The following is a 17,754-nucleotide window of genomic DNA, read 5'->3' as shown; positions in this document are numbered from 1 at the left end:
TCTTCCCTCGCACTGACCACTATCCTGTCTCTTCCCTCCCACTGACCATTATCCTGTCTCTTCCATCCCACTGACCACTATCCTGTCTCTTCCCTCCCACTGACCACTATCCTGTCTCTTCCCTCCCACTGACCGTTATATTGCCTCTTCCTTCCTCAGACTCATCCTCCGAAGTTGGTGGAGGGCACAGAGCTTCCCCAGTGGTTCCTGACATGTGATGCATTTAAGGATGAATGTTCAGCGCGATTTCAGCATTTTGCCTCTCTTGCGGAGCCCCCTGAGATTGCAGGTATAGATCGCATGGTTACACAGCCGCCTCCCATTCCTTGGAAGGAGTTTATGGATGCTAAGATGCCCACCCATGTCCGGCCCAATTGTTATGACTTGGTCTCACAGAAACTTCCAAATCATCTAAGAGCAGAGACTAGACATTGCTTGCCACTGCAGAAGGCAGGGCTAGGCTGTACCCCCATTGGTCCCTGTTCCCCAAGTGCAGTGTGCTGGTATGGAAATATGGCTATACTGTATGTTCTCTCATACTACACCACAATTTCCTGTACGATCTTTTCATCCCACCGGCTTTACTAGAGCACATTTCATTTACAATAGACTTTTGAAAATATGCCAATGATTCAGCCACCATACTGTGCCCAGAGACGCCCACTGCCGGCATCTGACAAATGCCTCTCACACACATAAGGGGTAACATGCCCACTTTGGTGAAATCACTGGACTTCTGGCAATCTTATGCTTAGCAGCTCTCCTGAGGCGCCGCGGCATCTCCAGCTGCAATCGGATTTGCAATGGCTGCCTTGGTAATACCCGGAATATGGTCCTGACATGCCAGCGTTCCTCTATCCGCCCTGGTAACCTTCCCCTAATGCCCAGAATATGGTCCTGACATGCCAGCGTTCCTCTATCCACCCTGGTAACCTTCCCCAGTGCCCAGAATATGGTCCTGACATGCCAGCGTTCCTCTATTCACCCTGGTAACCTACCCCTAATGCCCAGAATATGGTCCTGACATGCCAGCGTTCCTCTGTCCGCCCTGGTAACCTTCCCCTAATGCCCAGAATATGGTCCTGACATGCCAGCGTTCCTCTATCCACCCTGGTAACCTTCCCCTAATGCCCAGAATATGGTCCTGACATGCCAGCGTTCCTCTATTCGGATAATGCTGATTCTCAGATCCCAGTAGTTCTCCTCCTGCAGTTACATTATTATACCTCTGTGTGTAGTTTGTTAATCATTGTTTTACTTTGTCATTTAATAGAAGGCTGCAGTGACCCATATGGTGAGCTTATTGCCCGTTATCGCACACCAGATCCAGGTCCCAAGTGCACAATTTGGGATGCGCCACCTCCCTCCCACAGGGTGCTAATCACCAGGCTGCTGAGGAGGGGAGCAGGCCGCGCAGGTGAGTGCGCTTATTACAGCAAACGTTCAGTAGGGGTCTGTAACTCTATGGTCAGGGGAGGCCTCAGATTTAATGAGAACAAAACAGAGTGCTTGCTGGGGGTAATGGTCACCTGACAGAGAGGGGAGGGGGAGGGTGATATCATTTCCAAGCCCCTTTTAGCTCTGGACCCCATATTGACAGCAGTTCCACCACTGCTTATATGGTATCTCGTTATCAGTTTATGCATTTATTTTTAGAATAAAACATTTCTATACAGTAACTATAGATAGAAGGGGAAGTATTGTCCTTATAATCTATATCCGTCATACAGTACCACAAGATATAATTCCCTGAATTAGTCTTTGAACTGTAATGGTGCATTTTGCTGCCCCTATATCTGAGAGCCACAGCCAGCTGCCTCCGCTGCCTCACCATCACCCAGCCTGGTTACTGTAATTGCTGGAAGACGCCACCACCAACAGCGATAATATTATGACCCCGGGTTTCTTATTCAGACATTTGAGACTCACTTTTTGATATTTGTTTTTATTTTTCACTCAGGATCCTTTAGGAGTGAGCTCTTCGGCCAAGCCCTGCACAGAATATACCTGCGGAAGATCCTGGCCCCAGAGGGTCTCTCTGGAATAAGAAGGGCTATGCCTCTCCTGCTACAGGCTGGATGTCTGGGATATGACCCCGCTCTCTACCTCGCATCCGTTCTATACCAAACCGGCCTGGGGGTGAAGAGAGACGAGTCTAAGGTATTGGCATTGTGTCCTGAGTGCTGGCTGGAGGGTGAGGGTGGTCCATAGATGTGCCCTCCATTAACTATCCACAGATTCAGACAAGGACGCACTGGTACATGAGAGATGGACAAGGACTGGTGCCATGCACTCCCACAACCAGTAGCAATACCTAATGCTGGGTACACACCAGGACGACTAGGGCCCGATCCCCACAATCTACAGTAGATCCAATTCCGATCAATTGGATGTAGATTGTGTGCTGATTGGGCCCTTTTCTGACCTGGTGTGGACCGATACCGATCCGATGTGCGGTCCCGCGGGTCGGTCGGTCGTTATTTAGATCCTACCTGCTGCAGGTAGGATCTCAATGACGACCATACAGCCAGGTGCGGGTCGCCATCGGATCGGACCCGCTCACGGTGCACATCGTGAGCGGGTCGTGCCCCCCCGCGTCACCGTGAGCGGGTCGGACGAGACACTGACGACCCGCTCACGATGTGCATCGTGAGCGGGTCGTCCTGGTGTGTACCCTACATTAGTCCTCCACTGGGTGGCGTAAGACGATACTGTAATATGAGATCTCTTACTTATCACTAAGTGGGGCAGATGTACTAATAACACACATCAGCAGAGGCAGAGCTGCCCCTCCCGGACCCTGATCTCCACCCGCTGCTGTATGTAGGGTATGAATCTGTCACTTTCTCTCCATCTCTAGGCTCTGAAATTCAGCCTCATCTCTGCCCAGAAGAGCGACCGTCTCTCGCAGCTGTCTCTCGGGCACAAGCACCACCTGGGGGTGGATGGGTATCCGCTGGACTATGATCTGTCTTATGCCTATTACTCCAGTATCGCCCACCAGACAATGAGAGACCGACTGCAGCCGGATAAACATCAGGTGCCCGGTGACACTGGTCATGGGAAGAGGGGAACTGGGGCGGCTAACAGCACACACACACCTGTAGTACACACGGTAATACACACCCATAGCACACACCAGTAGCACACACCCGTAATACACACCCATAGCACACACCTGTAGTACACCCCCTGTAATATACAATTATAGCACACACCTGAAGTACATACCCATAATACACACCCATAGCACACACCCGTAGTACACCCCCGTAATACACACCCATAGTACACACCTGAAGTACACACCGGTAATACACACCTATAGCACACACCCGTAATACACACCGATTGTACACACCTGAAGTACACACCGTAATACACACCCATAGTACACACCTGAAGTACACACCCATAGCACACACCCATAGTACACACCTGAAGTACACGCCCGTAGTACACACCTGAAGTACACACCCGTAGGACACACCCATAGCACACACCTGTAGTACACACCCATAGCACACACCTGTAGCATACACCTATAGTACACACCCGTAATACACACCCATAGCACACACCTGTAGTACACACCCGTAATACACACCTGTAGTACAAACCCGTAATACACACCCATAGTACACACCTGTAATACACACCCAAAGCACACACACCTGAAGTACACAACCGTAATACACACCCATAGCACACATCTTTAATACACACCCATAGTACACACCTGAAGTACACACCCATAATACACACCCATAGCACACACCCATAGCACACACAAGTAATACACACATGCAGCACGCACCCGTAATACACACCCATAGTAGTACATGCCCATAGCCGACTTTCTCGGCTCCTGATTGGTCGCTAGGCGGCCAATGGAATCATTCTGAGGGACAGCCCAGGACTTTCAGCATGGGCTGGTAAGTCCTGGAGGGGGGGAGACCCCTTCTTTGGGGGGGTCCCCACTTCCCCAGGACCCCTGCCCATGCTGACCAGCCAGGGGGATAATGCTTTGGCCGCGGGACCTTATATAATAAGTGTCCCCCGGCTGTGGCATTACCCTGCTGGCTGGTTGGGTCTGGTGCTGGTTCTTAAAATACGGGGGACCCCTAGTCATTTTGTCCCCCGTATTTTGGGAACCAGCGCCGGACCTTGAGCCTGGTGCTGGTTTCATTAATGAGCCCGGGGCTGGTTATGCTCTGGCGGGGGACCCCGCGCTGGTTTTTTTTTTTATTTTAACTGTTTAATAATTTTTTTACACCAGAACCCTGCACAGAACATTGCGATCTGTGCAGGGTTCTAACAAATTCGCCCATCAGAACCTAGTCTGATTTTTGGGTGAATTATAGACACACTTTATACAAATCGCATACCATTAAATATGCGATTTGTATACTTTTTCATGTGAAAAGCAGCCATCGCATTTCCAGTGTGTCCAACTTGTTGGCAAAAATCGCAGCTTTTTCGCAGCTCATTAAATATGCAAAAATGGAAAAAAATGCGATTTCGGCCGTTTTTGCGAAAAAAATCGCAAAAGTCTAATTATCTTATCCCATAGAATGTCACCCAGTATCTTTATGTATTTATGAGCTCAGAGAGAATGTGAATCAGTGTGAGTTTATTCTTCTTATCTGAATTTCTTCACTTTATGATCCTGATTGGGTTCACCTTGAACGATTTCTACCTGGACCGATAGTAAATCGTCAGGGTGATTCCCTGGTCAGGTTGGCACCTCTTGTCCTTATATATGAGGTGAAACACGTGTCGGTGGTGCTGAGTGTGTTAATGCCACTATTTACTAATATAAATATCTAATTAATGCATTTTGATATGTGATGGGGATTTGATAAAGGGAGACTCTTCTTTGCAGCTTTCTGTCAATACAGACCAAGACTAACTGGCAGGGAACATCTGACTGGGAAGAAGCTGTGGGAGAGGAGAAAAGCTATGCAGTAAAAATTATATAAATGAAACAAAAAGCCCTATAAAAAGTGGCAAATACCAATATCTACTGTATATATATATAATAATATATGCGGTGAAACACGTGTTAGTGGCGCTGAGCATGTTAATGCCACTATTTACTAATATAAATATCTAATCAATGCATTTTGATATGTGATGGGGATTTGATAAAGGGAGACTCTTCTCTGCAGCTCTCTGTCAATACAGACAGAGACTAAGGGCCTTATTCTAGTTGGAGGCTAATTCCTTCTCAGATGGCCAAAACCACGTGCACTGCAGGGGGCAGATGTAACAGGTGCAGATAGAATTAGATTTGGGTGAATTATTTTGTTTCGGTTCAGGGATACTAACTGACTGCTTTATTTCTACACTGCAATATAGATTTCACTTTGAAGAAAAACCAAACCCAAATCTAATTCTATCGGCACCTGTTACATCTGCTTCACCTGCAGTGCACATGGTTTTGTCCATTTGAGAAGGAATTTACCTCTAAGAGTGAACTAGAATAAGGCCCTAACTGTCAGGGGACATCTAAGTGGGAAGAAGCTGTTGGATAGGAGAAAAGCTATGCAGCAAAAATTATATAAATAAAACAAAAAAGCTCTATAAAAGTGACAAATACCAATATCTATATATAATGATAAGAGGTGCCGACCTGACCGGAGAATCACCCTATCGGTCCAGGTAGAAATCGATCAAGGTGAACTCAATTAGGATCATAAAGCGAAGAGAAAATTCCCATTAGAAGAATAAACTCACACGGATTCACATTCTCTCTGAGCTCATAAATAGAGAATCATACTGTTTCAATCCCCAGCCTACCCCTGTCTCTCACAATAAAGAAAGTGTAATACAAATGTATCAATGTAATAAATATTTCTGGGCTGAATCAAAATAGTAACAAATAAATGCCTAACATCACATTTAAGGTCCATACACACTGGGCGACTATGCCCAGCTTGTATGGACAGTGATGATCGCTATCATCACTGGGGGGGAAAGCCGCTCAGTGCATACACACTGAGCGGATTTCCCCCTGCCTGGCGCCTCAGTGGAGGGAGGAAGGCTTTGATAGTGCAGCGCTATAGAAAGCCATCCTCAAAGTAGATGAACGGCTCTCCCAGTGATGATGCAGGAGCACGCAGCAGTGCTCACCGCTCATCAACGGGGCATACTCACTGGGCGTGGGCAGCTTTGAGCTGAAACATGTTGTTTTGAGTGTCTTTAAGCTCAAAGTCGCCCAGTGTGTATGGGCCTTAACTAACATCCTAGTGGCATTTAACAGGCTCTGAGCCAGTGATTTTACACTACACAATGGGGGTTATTCTGGTTGAGTGCACCAAACCGCACCCGCTGAATGTCTGGCCGCCCACCCACCCCCCTCGCAGCACTGGTTTGCCCGCACAGGCTGCAAATGGATGTTTAGCATAAACATCCATTAGTATGCTGCATGTAACCTCCCACATCTTTCGATGGTCGGCGACCATCGAAAGATGTGGAAGGTACACGCATATAAAAGTGACTTTCAAGTCCCTTCCATACGCTGCACGCTGGGACGGATATGGGCGGGCAGCTGACATCCGGTGATGTCAGCTGTCAGCCCCCCGACAACATCGGTCATCCGTGCAAATGCACAGAGGGCGGAATAAATAAGAATAACCCCCGATTTCTATCTTTGTAAGCACAGTATATATGTTGAATGTATTGTCTATAATTTTATCCTCTCATATCACCCTTACATTATTCTGGTCCATGTTTCACTAAAAGGAAGGAAACATAGGAACAGCTTTTTAAATGAACCTAATAAAAGTTAAATATTAACGCAACAGTACGAAAGTAAAAAACATATTCCTCATTCCTAAGGTGTGCGTCTAACAGGGCAGCCTCTTTTCTCGTTATCTATTGTGGTTGCCCAGGACTGCACCCACAAAACAATGAACTCTATGGTAATTTGCTGTATTCCAAGCCTTTGATATTAGGCATAATATATTACAGTGCAGACTTTTCTCTCACCTCTGAATATACAGTACAGAGCACACTACACTGTGTGTGGCTGGCAGGAGTCTATGCACCCCAGTAACCCTGCACCCACACTGATGTACAGTACAGAGCACACTACACTGTGTGTGGCTGGCAGGAGTCTATGCACCCCAGTAACCCTGCACCCACACTGATGTACAGTACAGAGCACACTACACTGTGTATGGCTGCCAGGAGTCTCTGCACCCCAGTAACCCTGTGCCCACACTGATGTACAGTACAGAGCACACTACACTGTGTATGGCTGGCAGGAGTCTATGCACCCCAGTAACCCTGTGCCCACACTGATGTACAGTACAGAGCACACTACACTGTGTGTGGCTGGCAGGAGTCTCTGCACCCCAGTAACCCTGCGCCCACACTGATGTACAGTACAGAGCATACTACACTGTGTGTGGCTGGCAGGAGTCTATGCACCCCAGTAACCCTGCACCCACACTGATGTACAGTACAGAGCACACTACACTGTGTATGGCTGGCAGGAGTCTCTGCACCCCAGTAACCCTGCGCCCACACTGATGTACAGTACAGAGCACACTACACTGTGTATGGCTGGCAGGAGTCTCTGCACCCCAGTAACCCTGCGCCCATACTGATGTACAGTACAGAGCACACTACACTGTGTATGGCTGGCAGGAGTCTCTGCACCCCAGTAACCCTGCACCCACACTGATGTACAGTACAGAGCACACTGCACTGTGTATGGCTGGCAGGAGTCTCTGCACCCCAGTAACCCCGTGCCCGCCCTCTGTCACCCCTGCAGGCCTTTGTTGAGCACATCCGTCTCACCGATGAGGACGTCCTGAAGCAACAGACTAAGGAGAACGATGACCTTTTCATGTGGCTGAGATTCCAAGCCAGGCAGGGAGTGACCTCCGCTCAGGTACTGCCCGCGGTGGTGCAGTGGGAGGGGCTACACATGTAGTCCCCAGCCTGCTTCCCATGTGTGCCAAATTAAATTTTGAACCAATCAATAGAGCAACACCAAATAGTCAACATAAATATTGTCAACATGGACAAAACATCAATCTGAAAATGAGGTTTTCGGGATATATTTTGATAATTTTTATTTACTTTTTCAGACTTCACCATCTCTGTGGACGATTGTGCACAGAGTTGACACCATTTTATTTTAAAACTTGTGTCAACCTTTTCTTGTGTCAACTTTGCACATGTCAACCTAATGAACAACACCCAATTCCATTACCCACCAGCTACAATTACAGACTGCAGTACTGTCGCCAGGCGCAGTGCCCATATTCTCCGCCGCTGTCACTGTTGTGTCCGCGGAAGCTGCACTCAGACGTTGGCAGCGTCGCTGCTGATCACAGGGGAGTGGGGAAAGTTCTGGAGGATTTATGGCGACAGGACACTTGTCAGCTCTGTGTGCAGGATGTTTACTCAGTATATAAGGAGCAATTACTAAGAGGACATAAATCAGGCGCCCTGGCAGAGCTGCTGTCAGTGTACATGTATATCTCAGCCTGGCACAGCTGCTGTCAGTGTACATGTATATCTCAGCCTGGCAGAGCTGCTGTCAGTGTACATGTATATCTCAGCCTGGCACAGCTGCTGTCAGTGTACATGTATATCTCAGCCTGGCACAGCTGCTGTCAGTGTACATGTATATCTCAGCCAGGCACAGCTGCTGTCAGTGTACATGTATATCTCAGCCTGGCACGGCCGCTGTCAGTATACATGTATATCTCAGCCTGGCAGAGCTGCTGTCAGTGTACATGTATATCTCAGCCTGGCACGGCCGCTGTCAGTGTACATGTATATCTCAGCCTGGCACGGCCGCTGTCAGTGTACATGTATATCTCAGCCTGGCACCGCTGCTGTCAGTGTACATGTATATCTCATTTTGGCAGAGCTGCTGTCAGTGTACATGTATATCTCAGCCCGGCACAGCTGCTGTCAGTGTACATGTATATCTCAGCCTGGCAGAGCTGCTGTCAGTGTACATGTATATCTCAGCCCGGCAGAGCTGCTGCCAGTGTACATATCTCAGCCCGGTACAGTTGCTGTCAGTGTACATGTAAATCTCAGCCCGGTACAGCTACTGTCAGTGTACATGTATATCTCAGCCCGGTACAGCTGCTGTCAGTGTACATGTATATCTCAGCCCGGCACAGCTGCTGTCAGTGTACATGTATATCTCAGCCCGGCAGAGCTGCTGTCAGTGTACATGTATATCTCAGCCTGGCACACCTGCTGTCAGTGTACATATCTCAGCCAGGCACAGCTGCTGTCAGTGTACATGTATATCTCAGCCTGGCAGAGCTGCTGCCAGTGTACATATCTCAGCCAGGCACAGTTGCTGTCAGTGTACATGTATATCTCAGCCAGGCACAGCTGCTGTCAGTGTACATGTATATCTCAGCCAGGCACAGTTGCTGTCAGTGTACATATCTCAGCCCGGCACAGCTGCTGTCAGTGTACATATCTCAGCCATGCACAGCTACTGTCAGTGTACATATCTCAGCCCGGCACAGCTGCTGTCAGTGTACATGTATATCTCAGCCAGGCACAGCTGCAGTCAGTGTACATATCTCAGCCCGGCACAGCTGCTGTCAGTGTACATATCTCTGCCCGGCACGGCTGCTGTCAGTGTACATGTATATCTCAGCCTGGCACGGCCGCTGTCAGTGTACATGTATATCTCAGCCTGGCAGAGCTGCTGTCAGTGTACATGTATATCTCACCCCGGCACAGCTGCTGTCAGTGTACATGTATATCTCAGCCAGGCACAGCTGCTGTCAGTGTACATGTATATCTCAGCCTGGCACAGCTGCTGTCAGTGTACATATCTCAGCCCAGCACAGCTGCTGTCAGTGTACATATCTCAGCCCGGCAGAGCTGCTGCCAGTGTACATATCTCAGCCAGGCACAGCTGCTGTCAGTGTACATATCTCAGCCCGGCACAGCTGCTGTCAGTGTACATATCTCAGCCAGGCACAGTTGCTGTCAGTGTACATGTATATCTCAGCCAGGCACAGTTGCTGTCAGTGTACATATCTCAGCCCGGCACAGCTGCTGTCAGTGTACATATCTCAGCCCGGCACGGCTACTGTCAGTGTACATATCTCAGCCCGGCACAGCTGCTGTCAGTGTACATATCTCAGCCCGGCACGGCTACTGTCAGTGTACATGTACATATCCCTGATCACTAACGCTGTCTCTGCTCCCCAGCAAGCGGTTGGCCGGATGCTATTCTGGGGTCAGCAGGGAATTTCCTCCAACCCCCAGGCTGCTGTGAAGTTCTATGAAAGGGGGGCCCGCGACCTGAAAGACCCCGTGATGATGTATGATTACGGGGTTGTGCTGCTGAGGGTGAGTGCAAGCTCTTCTTCCTTACACCATTATATCCTGCTAATGCCTGCAGACCACATGCAGATGTGTCACTCATCCACCAGCAATGTCCATCTTATGACGTAACCAATCATGTGACAGTCCTAGCCATGTTGGTGAATAAGGGCCTTATACATATTTGCGCGCTATTCTGGAGGTGGCGCATTTGAGCGATCACTGGTGCAATCTTCTGTGTTGAAATTCCTTTATTAAATAAATATATCTATATAGAAAAGGCTGACTACTCCTCACCTCTATAAGGTGAAGTACCGCCAATGACCATTAGAGGCCACTCAATGAACCACATTGCTCCTTTATGTGCTAAAAGATGTCATAACATAATGTATATATGTTTGTGTGTATACAGTATATATATAATACTAGGTGATTCATCGCGCCCTACGGGCGCTCTTCACACCGTCGTCAGGGGCTGCGCCCCCTTAATTTGTGAACATTTGTATATGAGAAAGATGGTTAGAATTGTATGAAAGATGCCTGTATTGCAACTTGAGTTATAGGTGAAATGTGTTAAATAGAGAGCATATGATGTGGAAGGGGGGTGTATTGTTTTGTTTAATAAAAAAGCGGTTACAGAGTAAGATGTACATTGATAGTGTGGATGGTACAGTGACATTTGTGGGGGGGGGGGGGGGCTGTGTGTGCATGTTGTTTAGGTGTGTGTGTGTGTGTGTGTGTGCAATAGTATAGTAGGGTGTTTTTTTGAGTCAGCGGCTCCCCACTGGCGGAGGTCACGACACAGGAAAACAGGAGGCTGGGTAGTGATAGGGGTGTGTGGGCATAAGGGGGACTAAAGAGGAGGGTGGGAGATACTGTGCAGCTTCTGCCAGTGGGTGAGGGTCCAGTGTGGCAGCACAGGAGTACAGGACGGTGCCCCTGAGTCAGTGTCTCCTCCTACTGGGTGGGAGTTAGGGTACATGAGAGCAGGAGGCTGGGCTATGAGGCATGATAGGGGCATGTGGGCAAAACAGCGTCAGCGACTCCCCAGTGGTGGAAGTTACGGTTCAGGAGAGCAGGAAGCTGGGTAGTTATAGGGGTGTGTGAGTATACGGGGGACTAAAGAGGGGCTTAGGGGTGCCGTGAATTGTGGGAGGGGCGTGGGGGGTTTCGTGAATCAAGGGAGGGAGGGGGCGCAGGTGTCCGCGGGAGAGGGCGGGGGTTCGCAAAGCGTGGGAGGGGGCGTGAATTGCGGGAGGGGGGGGGTTGCGAATTGCGGGAGGGGGGTGTGTGCGGGGGGGTGACGTGAATCGTGGGAGGGGGTGTGAATCGCGGGAGGGGGGGTGCGCGGGGGGTCCGTGAATTGCGGGAGGGGGGGGGGCACGGGGCGCGATAAATCACCTAGTTGGTTATATATTCTTGTGGAAGGATGGTAGGATGTTGCTGTCATTCAGAATGCATTTACATAAACAGTAATAGTAGCAGTAAAAGATCTGACTTAAAACACCTACAGTAAAACAGAACAGGTGTTATATATTATACAAAGAATTGGTTGATGATGTGTAGGTTGACGTGCACATAATTGTCACTGTAAAAAAATTGCTACAAGAAAAAATCAACACAGAAAGGTCAACACATGTAAAAGTTGACATAAGTGTGGCACTTCATTGGTGTCCATGTCAACACATGAGAATGAATATGAAAACATTAAAAAAAGAAAAATAAATCTTCAAAAACTCATGTCAACCTTTTTCATTGTCGACCATAGCCGTGTCAGTGTTTTGCATGTGCCATTTAATCCTGGGGTTGCCGTGAAGCGCGAGCGGGGGTGGGGGGGAGGAGGTAAGATGTGTCCGTGAATCACGGGAGGAGGGGTCGTGGGTGGATGCCGTGAATTGCGGGAGGGGGGGTCGCGGGGGGGTGTGGGTGCCGCGAATCGTGGGAGGGGGGACGCGGGGGGTTGCAGTGAATCGTGGGAGGGTGGGTCGCAGGGGCGGGGGGTTGCCGCAATGACAGGGGGGGGAATCGCGGTAGGGGGGGTCGCGGGGGTGGGGGGTACCGCGAGGAAGGGGTGGCCTAGGGGGTCGGCACAAATCGTGGGAGGGGGGGTCGCGGGGTGACACGAATCACAGGAGGGGGTGTGTCACGGGGTGGGGCCGCAAATCGCGGGAGTCGCCGCGAATTGGGGGGGTGTGCTGTGAATCGCGGGAGGGGGGTTGCTGGGGGGTGCCGCGAATCGCCACAAGAAAAAATCAACACAGAAAGGTCAACACATGTAAATGTTGACATAAGTGTGGCACTTCATTGGTGTCCATGTCGACACATGAGAATGAATATGAAAACATTGAAAAAGTGAAAAATAAATCTTCAAAAACTCATGTCAACCTTTTTCATTGTCGACCATAGCCATGTCAGTGTTTTGCATGTGCCATTTAATCGTGGGGTTGCCGTGAATGGGGGTTACTTAATTTATGGATTACCATCACCTGTGCTTAAACACCTTTCTTATCAATTACCCTGGCAGTCTTCCACTGTGGGCTCACTGGGCTGGTTCTCTGTCGTGTGAGTCAGTCATGTGAGTCAGAGGCTCCACCCAGCGTTACAGCTTCAGGCACACTTTGAGTGACAGATGTAGCCAAATATATAAGAGATAGCTATAAGTAACATATAAACATACCTTCCAAACTGTCCCGCTTTTCATGGGAACGTCCTGTTTTTTCTGGATGGTCCCGCGTTCCGCCCGGGCCAGCAGTGACTTGCAGTGGTGTGTGTGTCTGTTTGGGGTGGGGGGGGACGGGGGCAAACCTGGTTCCCATAGCGGTCCTCATTGTTTGTAAATAAATGGAAACAGTTCTTGTAAAGAGGACTATACTATATGTACCTGCATCTATAGCGAGGACTACCTGTACCTACATACACTGTGCCTATATCTATATCTAGGACTACCTGTACCTACATACACTGTGCCTACGTCTATAGCTAGGACTACCTGTACCTACATACACTGTGCCTACGTCTATATCTAGGACTACCTGTACCTACATACACTGTGCCTACGTCTATATCTAGGACTACCTGTACCTACATACACTGTGCCTACGTCTATATCTAGGACTACCTGTACCTACATACACTGTGCCTACGTCTATATCTAGGACTACCTGTACCTACATACACTGTGCCTACGTCTATATCTAGGACTACCTGTACCTACATACACTGTGCCTACGTCTATAGCTAGGACTACCTGTACCTACATACACTGTGCCTACGTCTATAGCTAGGACTACCTGTACCTACATACACTGTGCCTACGTCTACATCTAGGACTACCTGTACCTACATACACTGTGCCTACGTCTATAGCTAGGACTACCTGTACCTACATACACTGTGCCTACGTCTATATCTAGGACTACCTGTACCTACATACACTGTGCCTACGTCTATATCTAGGACTACCTGTACCTACATACACTGTGCCTACGTCTATAGCTAGGACTACCTGTACCTACATACACTGTGTCTACGTCTATAGCTAGGACTACCTGTACCTACATACACTGTGCCTACGTCTATATCTAGGACTACCTGTACCTACATACACTGTGCCTACGTCTATATCTAGGACTACCTGTACCTACATACACTGTGCCTACGTCTATATCTAGGACTACCTGTACCTACATACACTGTGCCTACGTCTATATCTAGGACTACCTGTACCTACATACACTGTGCCTACGTCTATATCTAGGACTACCTGTACCTACATACACTGTGCCTACGTCTATATCTAGGACTACCTGTACCTACATACACTGTGCCTACGTCTATAGCTAGGACTACCTGTACCTACATACACTGTGCCTACGTCTATAGCTAGGACTACCTGTACCTACATACACTGTGCCTACGTCTATATCTAGGACTACCTGTACCTACATACACTGTGCCTACGTCTATATCTAGGACTACCTGTACCTACATACACTGTGCCTACGTCTATAGCTAGGACTACCTGTACCTACATACACTGTGCCTACGTCTATATCTAGGACTACCTGTACCTACATACACTGTGCCTACGTCTACAGTATATCTAGGACTACCTGTACCTACATACACTGTGCCTACGTCTATATCTAGGACTACCTGTACCTAAATACACTGTGCCTACGTCTATATCTAGGAAAACCTGTACCTACATACACTGTGCCTACGTCTATATCTAGGACTACCTGTACCTACATACACTGTGCCTACGTCTATATCTAGGACTACCTGTACCTACATACACTGTGCCTACGTCTATAGCTAGGACTACCTGTACCTACATACACTGTGCCTACGTCAATAGCTAGGACTACCTGTACCTACATACACTGTGCCTACGTCTATATCTAGGACTACCTGTACCTACATACACTGTGCCTACGTCTATATCTAGGACTACCTGTACCTACATACACTGTGCCTACGTCTATATCTAGGACTACCTGTACCTACATACACTGTGCCTACGTCTATAGCTAGGACTACCTGTACCTACATACACTGTGCCTATGTCTATAGCTAGGACTACCTGTACCTACATACACTGTGCCTACGTCTATAGCTAGGACTACCTGTACCTACATACACTGTGCCTATGTCTATAGCTAGGACTACCTGTACCTACATACACTGTGCCTATGTCTATATCTAGGACTACCTGTACCTACATACACTGTGCCTACGTCTTTAGCTAGGACTACCTGTACCTACATACACTGTGCCTACGTCTTTAGCTAGGACTACCTGTACCTACATACACTGTGCCTACGTCGATATCTAGGACTACCTGTACCTACAAACACTGTGCCTACGTCTATAGCTAGGACTACCTGTACCTACATACACTGTGCCTACGTCTATAGCTAGGACTACCTGTACCTACATACACTGTGCCTACGTCTATAGCTAGGACTACCTGTACCTACATACACTGTGCCTACGTCTATATCTAGGACTACCTGTACCTACATACACTGTGCCTACGTCTATATCTAGAACTACCTGTACCTACATACACTGTGCCTACGTCTATATCTAGGACTACCTGTACCTACATACACTGTGCCTACGTCTATAGCTAGGACTACCTGTACCTACATACACTGTGCCTACGTCTATAGCTAGGACTACCTGTACCTACATACACTGTGCCTACGTCGATATCTAGGACTACCTGTACCTACATACACTGTGCCTACGTCTATATCTAGGACTACCTGTACCTACATACACTGTGCCTACGTCTATAGCTAGGACTACCTGTACCTACATACACTGTGCCTACGTCTATATCTAGGACTACCTGTACCTACATACACTGTGCCTACGTCTATATCTAGGACTACCTGTACCTACATACACTGTGCCTACGTCTATATCTAGGACTACCTGTACCTACATACACTGTGCCTACGTCTATATCTAGGACTACCTGTACCTACATACACTGTGCCTACGTCTATAGCTAGGACTACCTGTACCTACATACACTGTGCCTACGTCTATATCTAGGACTACCTGTACCTACATACACTGTGCCTACGTCTATATCTAGGACTACCTGTACCTACATACACTGTGCCTACGTCTATATCTAGGACTACCTGTACCTACATACACTGTGCCTACGTCTATATCTAGGACTACCTGTACCTACATACACTGTGCCTACGTCTATATCTAGGACTACCTGTACCTACATACACTGTGCCTACAGTACGTCTATATCTAGGACTACCTGTACCTACATACACTGTGCCTACGTCTATAGCTAGGACTACCTGTACCTACATACACTGTGCCTACGTCTATATCTAGGACTACCTGTACCTACATACACTGTGCCTACGTCTATATCTAGGACTACCTGTACCTACATACACTGTGCCTACGTCTATATCTAGGACTACCTGTACCTACATACACTGTGCCTACGTCTATATCTAGGACTACCTGTACCTACATACACTGTGCCTACGTCTATAGCTAGGACTACCTGTACCTACATACACTGTGCCTACGTCTATAGCTAGGACTACCTGTACCTACATACACTGTGCCTACGTCTATATCTAGGACTACCTGTACCTACATACACTGTGCCTACATCTATATCTAGGACTACCTGTACCTACATGCACTGTGCCTACGTCTATATCTAGGACTACCTGTACCTACATACACTGTGCCTACGTCTATATCTAGGACTACCTGTACCTACATACACTGTGCCTACGTCTATATCTAGGACTACCTGTACCTACATACACTGTGCCTACGTCTATATCTAGGACTACCTGTACCTACATACACTGTGCCTACGTCTACAGTATATCTAGGACTACCTGTACCTACATACACTGTGCCTACGTCTATATCTAGGACTACCTGTACCTAAATACACTGTGCCTACGTCTATATCTAGGAAAACCTGTACCTACATACACTGTGCCTACGTCTATATCTAGGACTACCTGTACCTACATACACTGTGCCTACGTCTATATCTAGGACTACCTGTACCTACATACACTGTGCCTACGTCTATATCTAGGACTACCTGTACCTACATACACTGTGCCTACGTCTATATCTAGGACTACCTGTACCTACATACACTGTGCCTACGTCTATATCTAGGACTACCTGTACCTACATACACTGTGCCTACGTCTATATCTAGGACTACCTGTACCTACATACACTGTGCCTACGTCTATATCTAGGACTACCTGTACCTACATACACTGTGCCTACAGTACGTCTATATCTAGGACTACCTGTACCTACATACACTGTGCCTACGTCTATAGCTAGGACTACCTGTACCTACATACACTGTGCCTACGTCTATATCTAGGACTACCTGTACCTACATACACTGTGCCTACGTCTATATCTAGGACTACCTGTACCTACATACACTGTGCCTACGTCTATATCTAGGACTACCTGTACCTACATACACTGTGCCTACGTCTACAGTATATCTAGGACTACCTGTACCTACATACACTGTGCCTACGTCTATATCTAGGACTACCTGTACCTAAATACACTGTGCCTACGTCTATATCTAGGAAAACCTGTACCTACATACACTGTGCCTACGTCTATATCTAGGACTACCTGTACCTACATACACTGTGCCTACGTCTATATCTAGGACTACCTGTACCTACATACACTGTGCCTACGTCTATATCTAGGACTACCTGTACCTACATACACTGTGCCTACGTCTATATCTAGGACTACCTGTACCTACATACACTGTGCCTACGTCTATATCTAGGACTACCTGTACCTACATACACTGTGCCTACGTCTATATCTAGGACTACCTGTACCTACATACACTGTGCCTACAGT

General features: G+C 47.9%; 1 protein-coding gene across 1 annotated transcript in view; it reads left to right on the top strand.

Annotated features, from left to right (window-relative positions):
* LOC146058627 (protein sel-1 homolog 3-like) overlaps window positions 1-17,754 on the top strand; it is an 83,216-nt gene that overhangs the window by 34,688 nt on the left and 30,774 nt on the right. The window contains 6 exon segments of the mRNA XM_083170901.1: window positions 160-289; window positions 1,277-1,423; window positions 1,961-2,160; window positions 2,861-3,040; window positions 7,784-7,903; window positions 10,213-10,353. Coding sequence (XP_083027027.1) covers window positions 160-289; window positions 1,277-1,423; window positions 1,961-2,160; window positions 2,861-3,040; window positions 7,784-7,903; window positions 10,213-10,353 — 918 coding nt within the window.

Source organism: Crinia signifera, chromosome 2 (genome assembly GCF_055691185.1).
Source record: "Crinia signifera chromosome 2, ASM5569118v1, whole genome shotgun sequence".
Classification (NCBI taxonomy): domain Eukaryota; kingdom Metazoa; phylum Chordata; class Amphibia; order Anura; family Myobatrachidae; genus Crinia; species Crinia signifera.
This window is presented reverse-complemented; position numbering and strand designations above follow the sequence as displayed.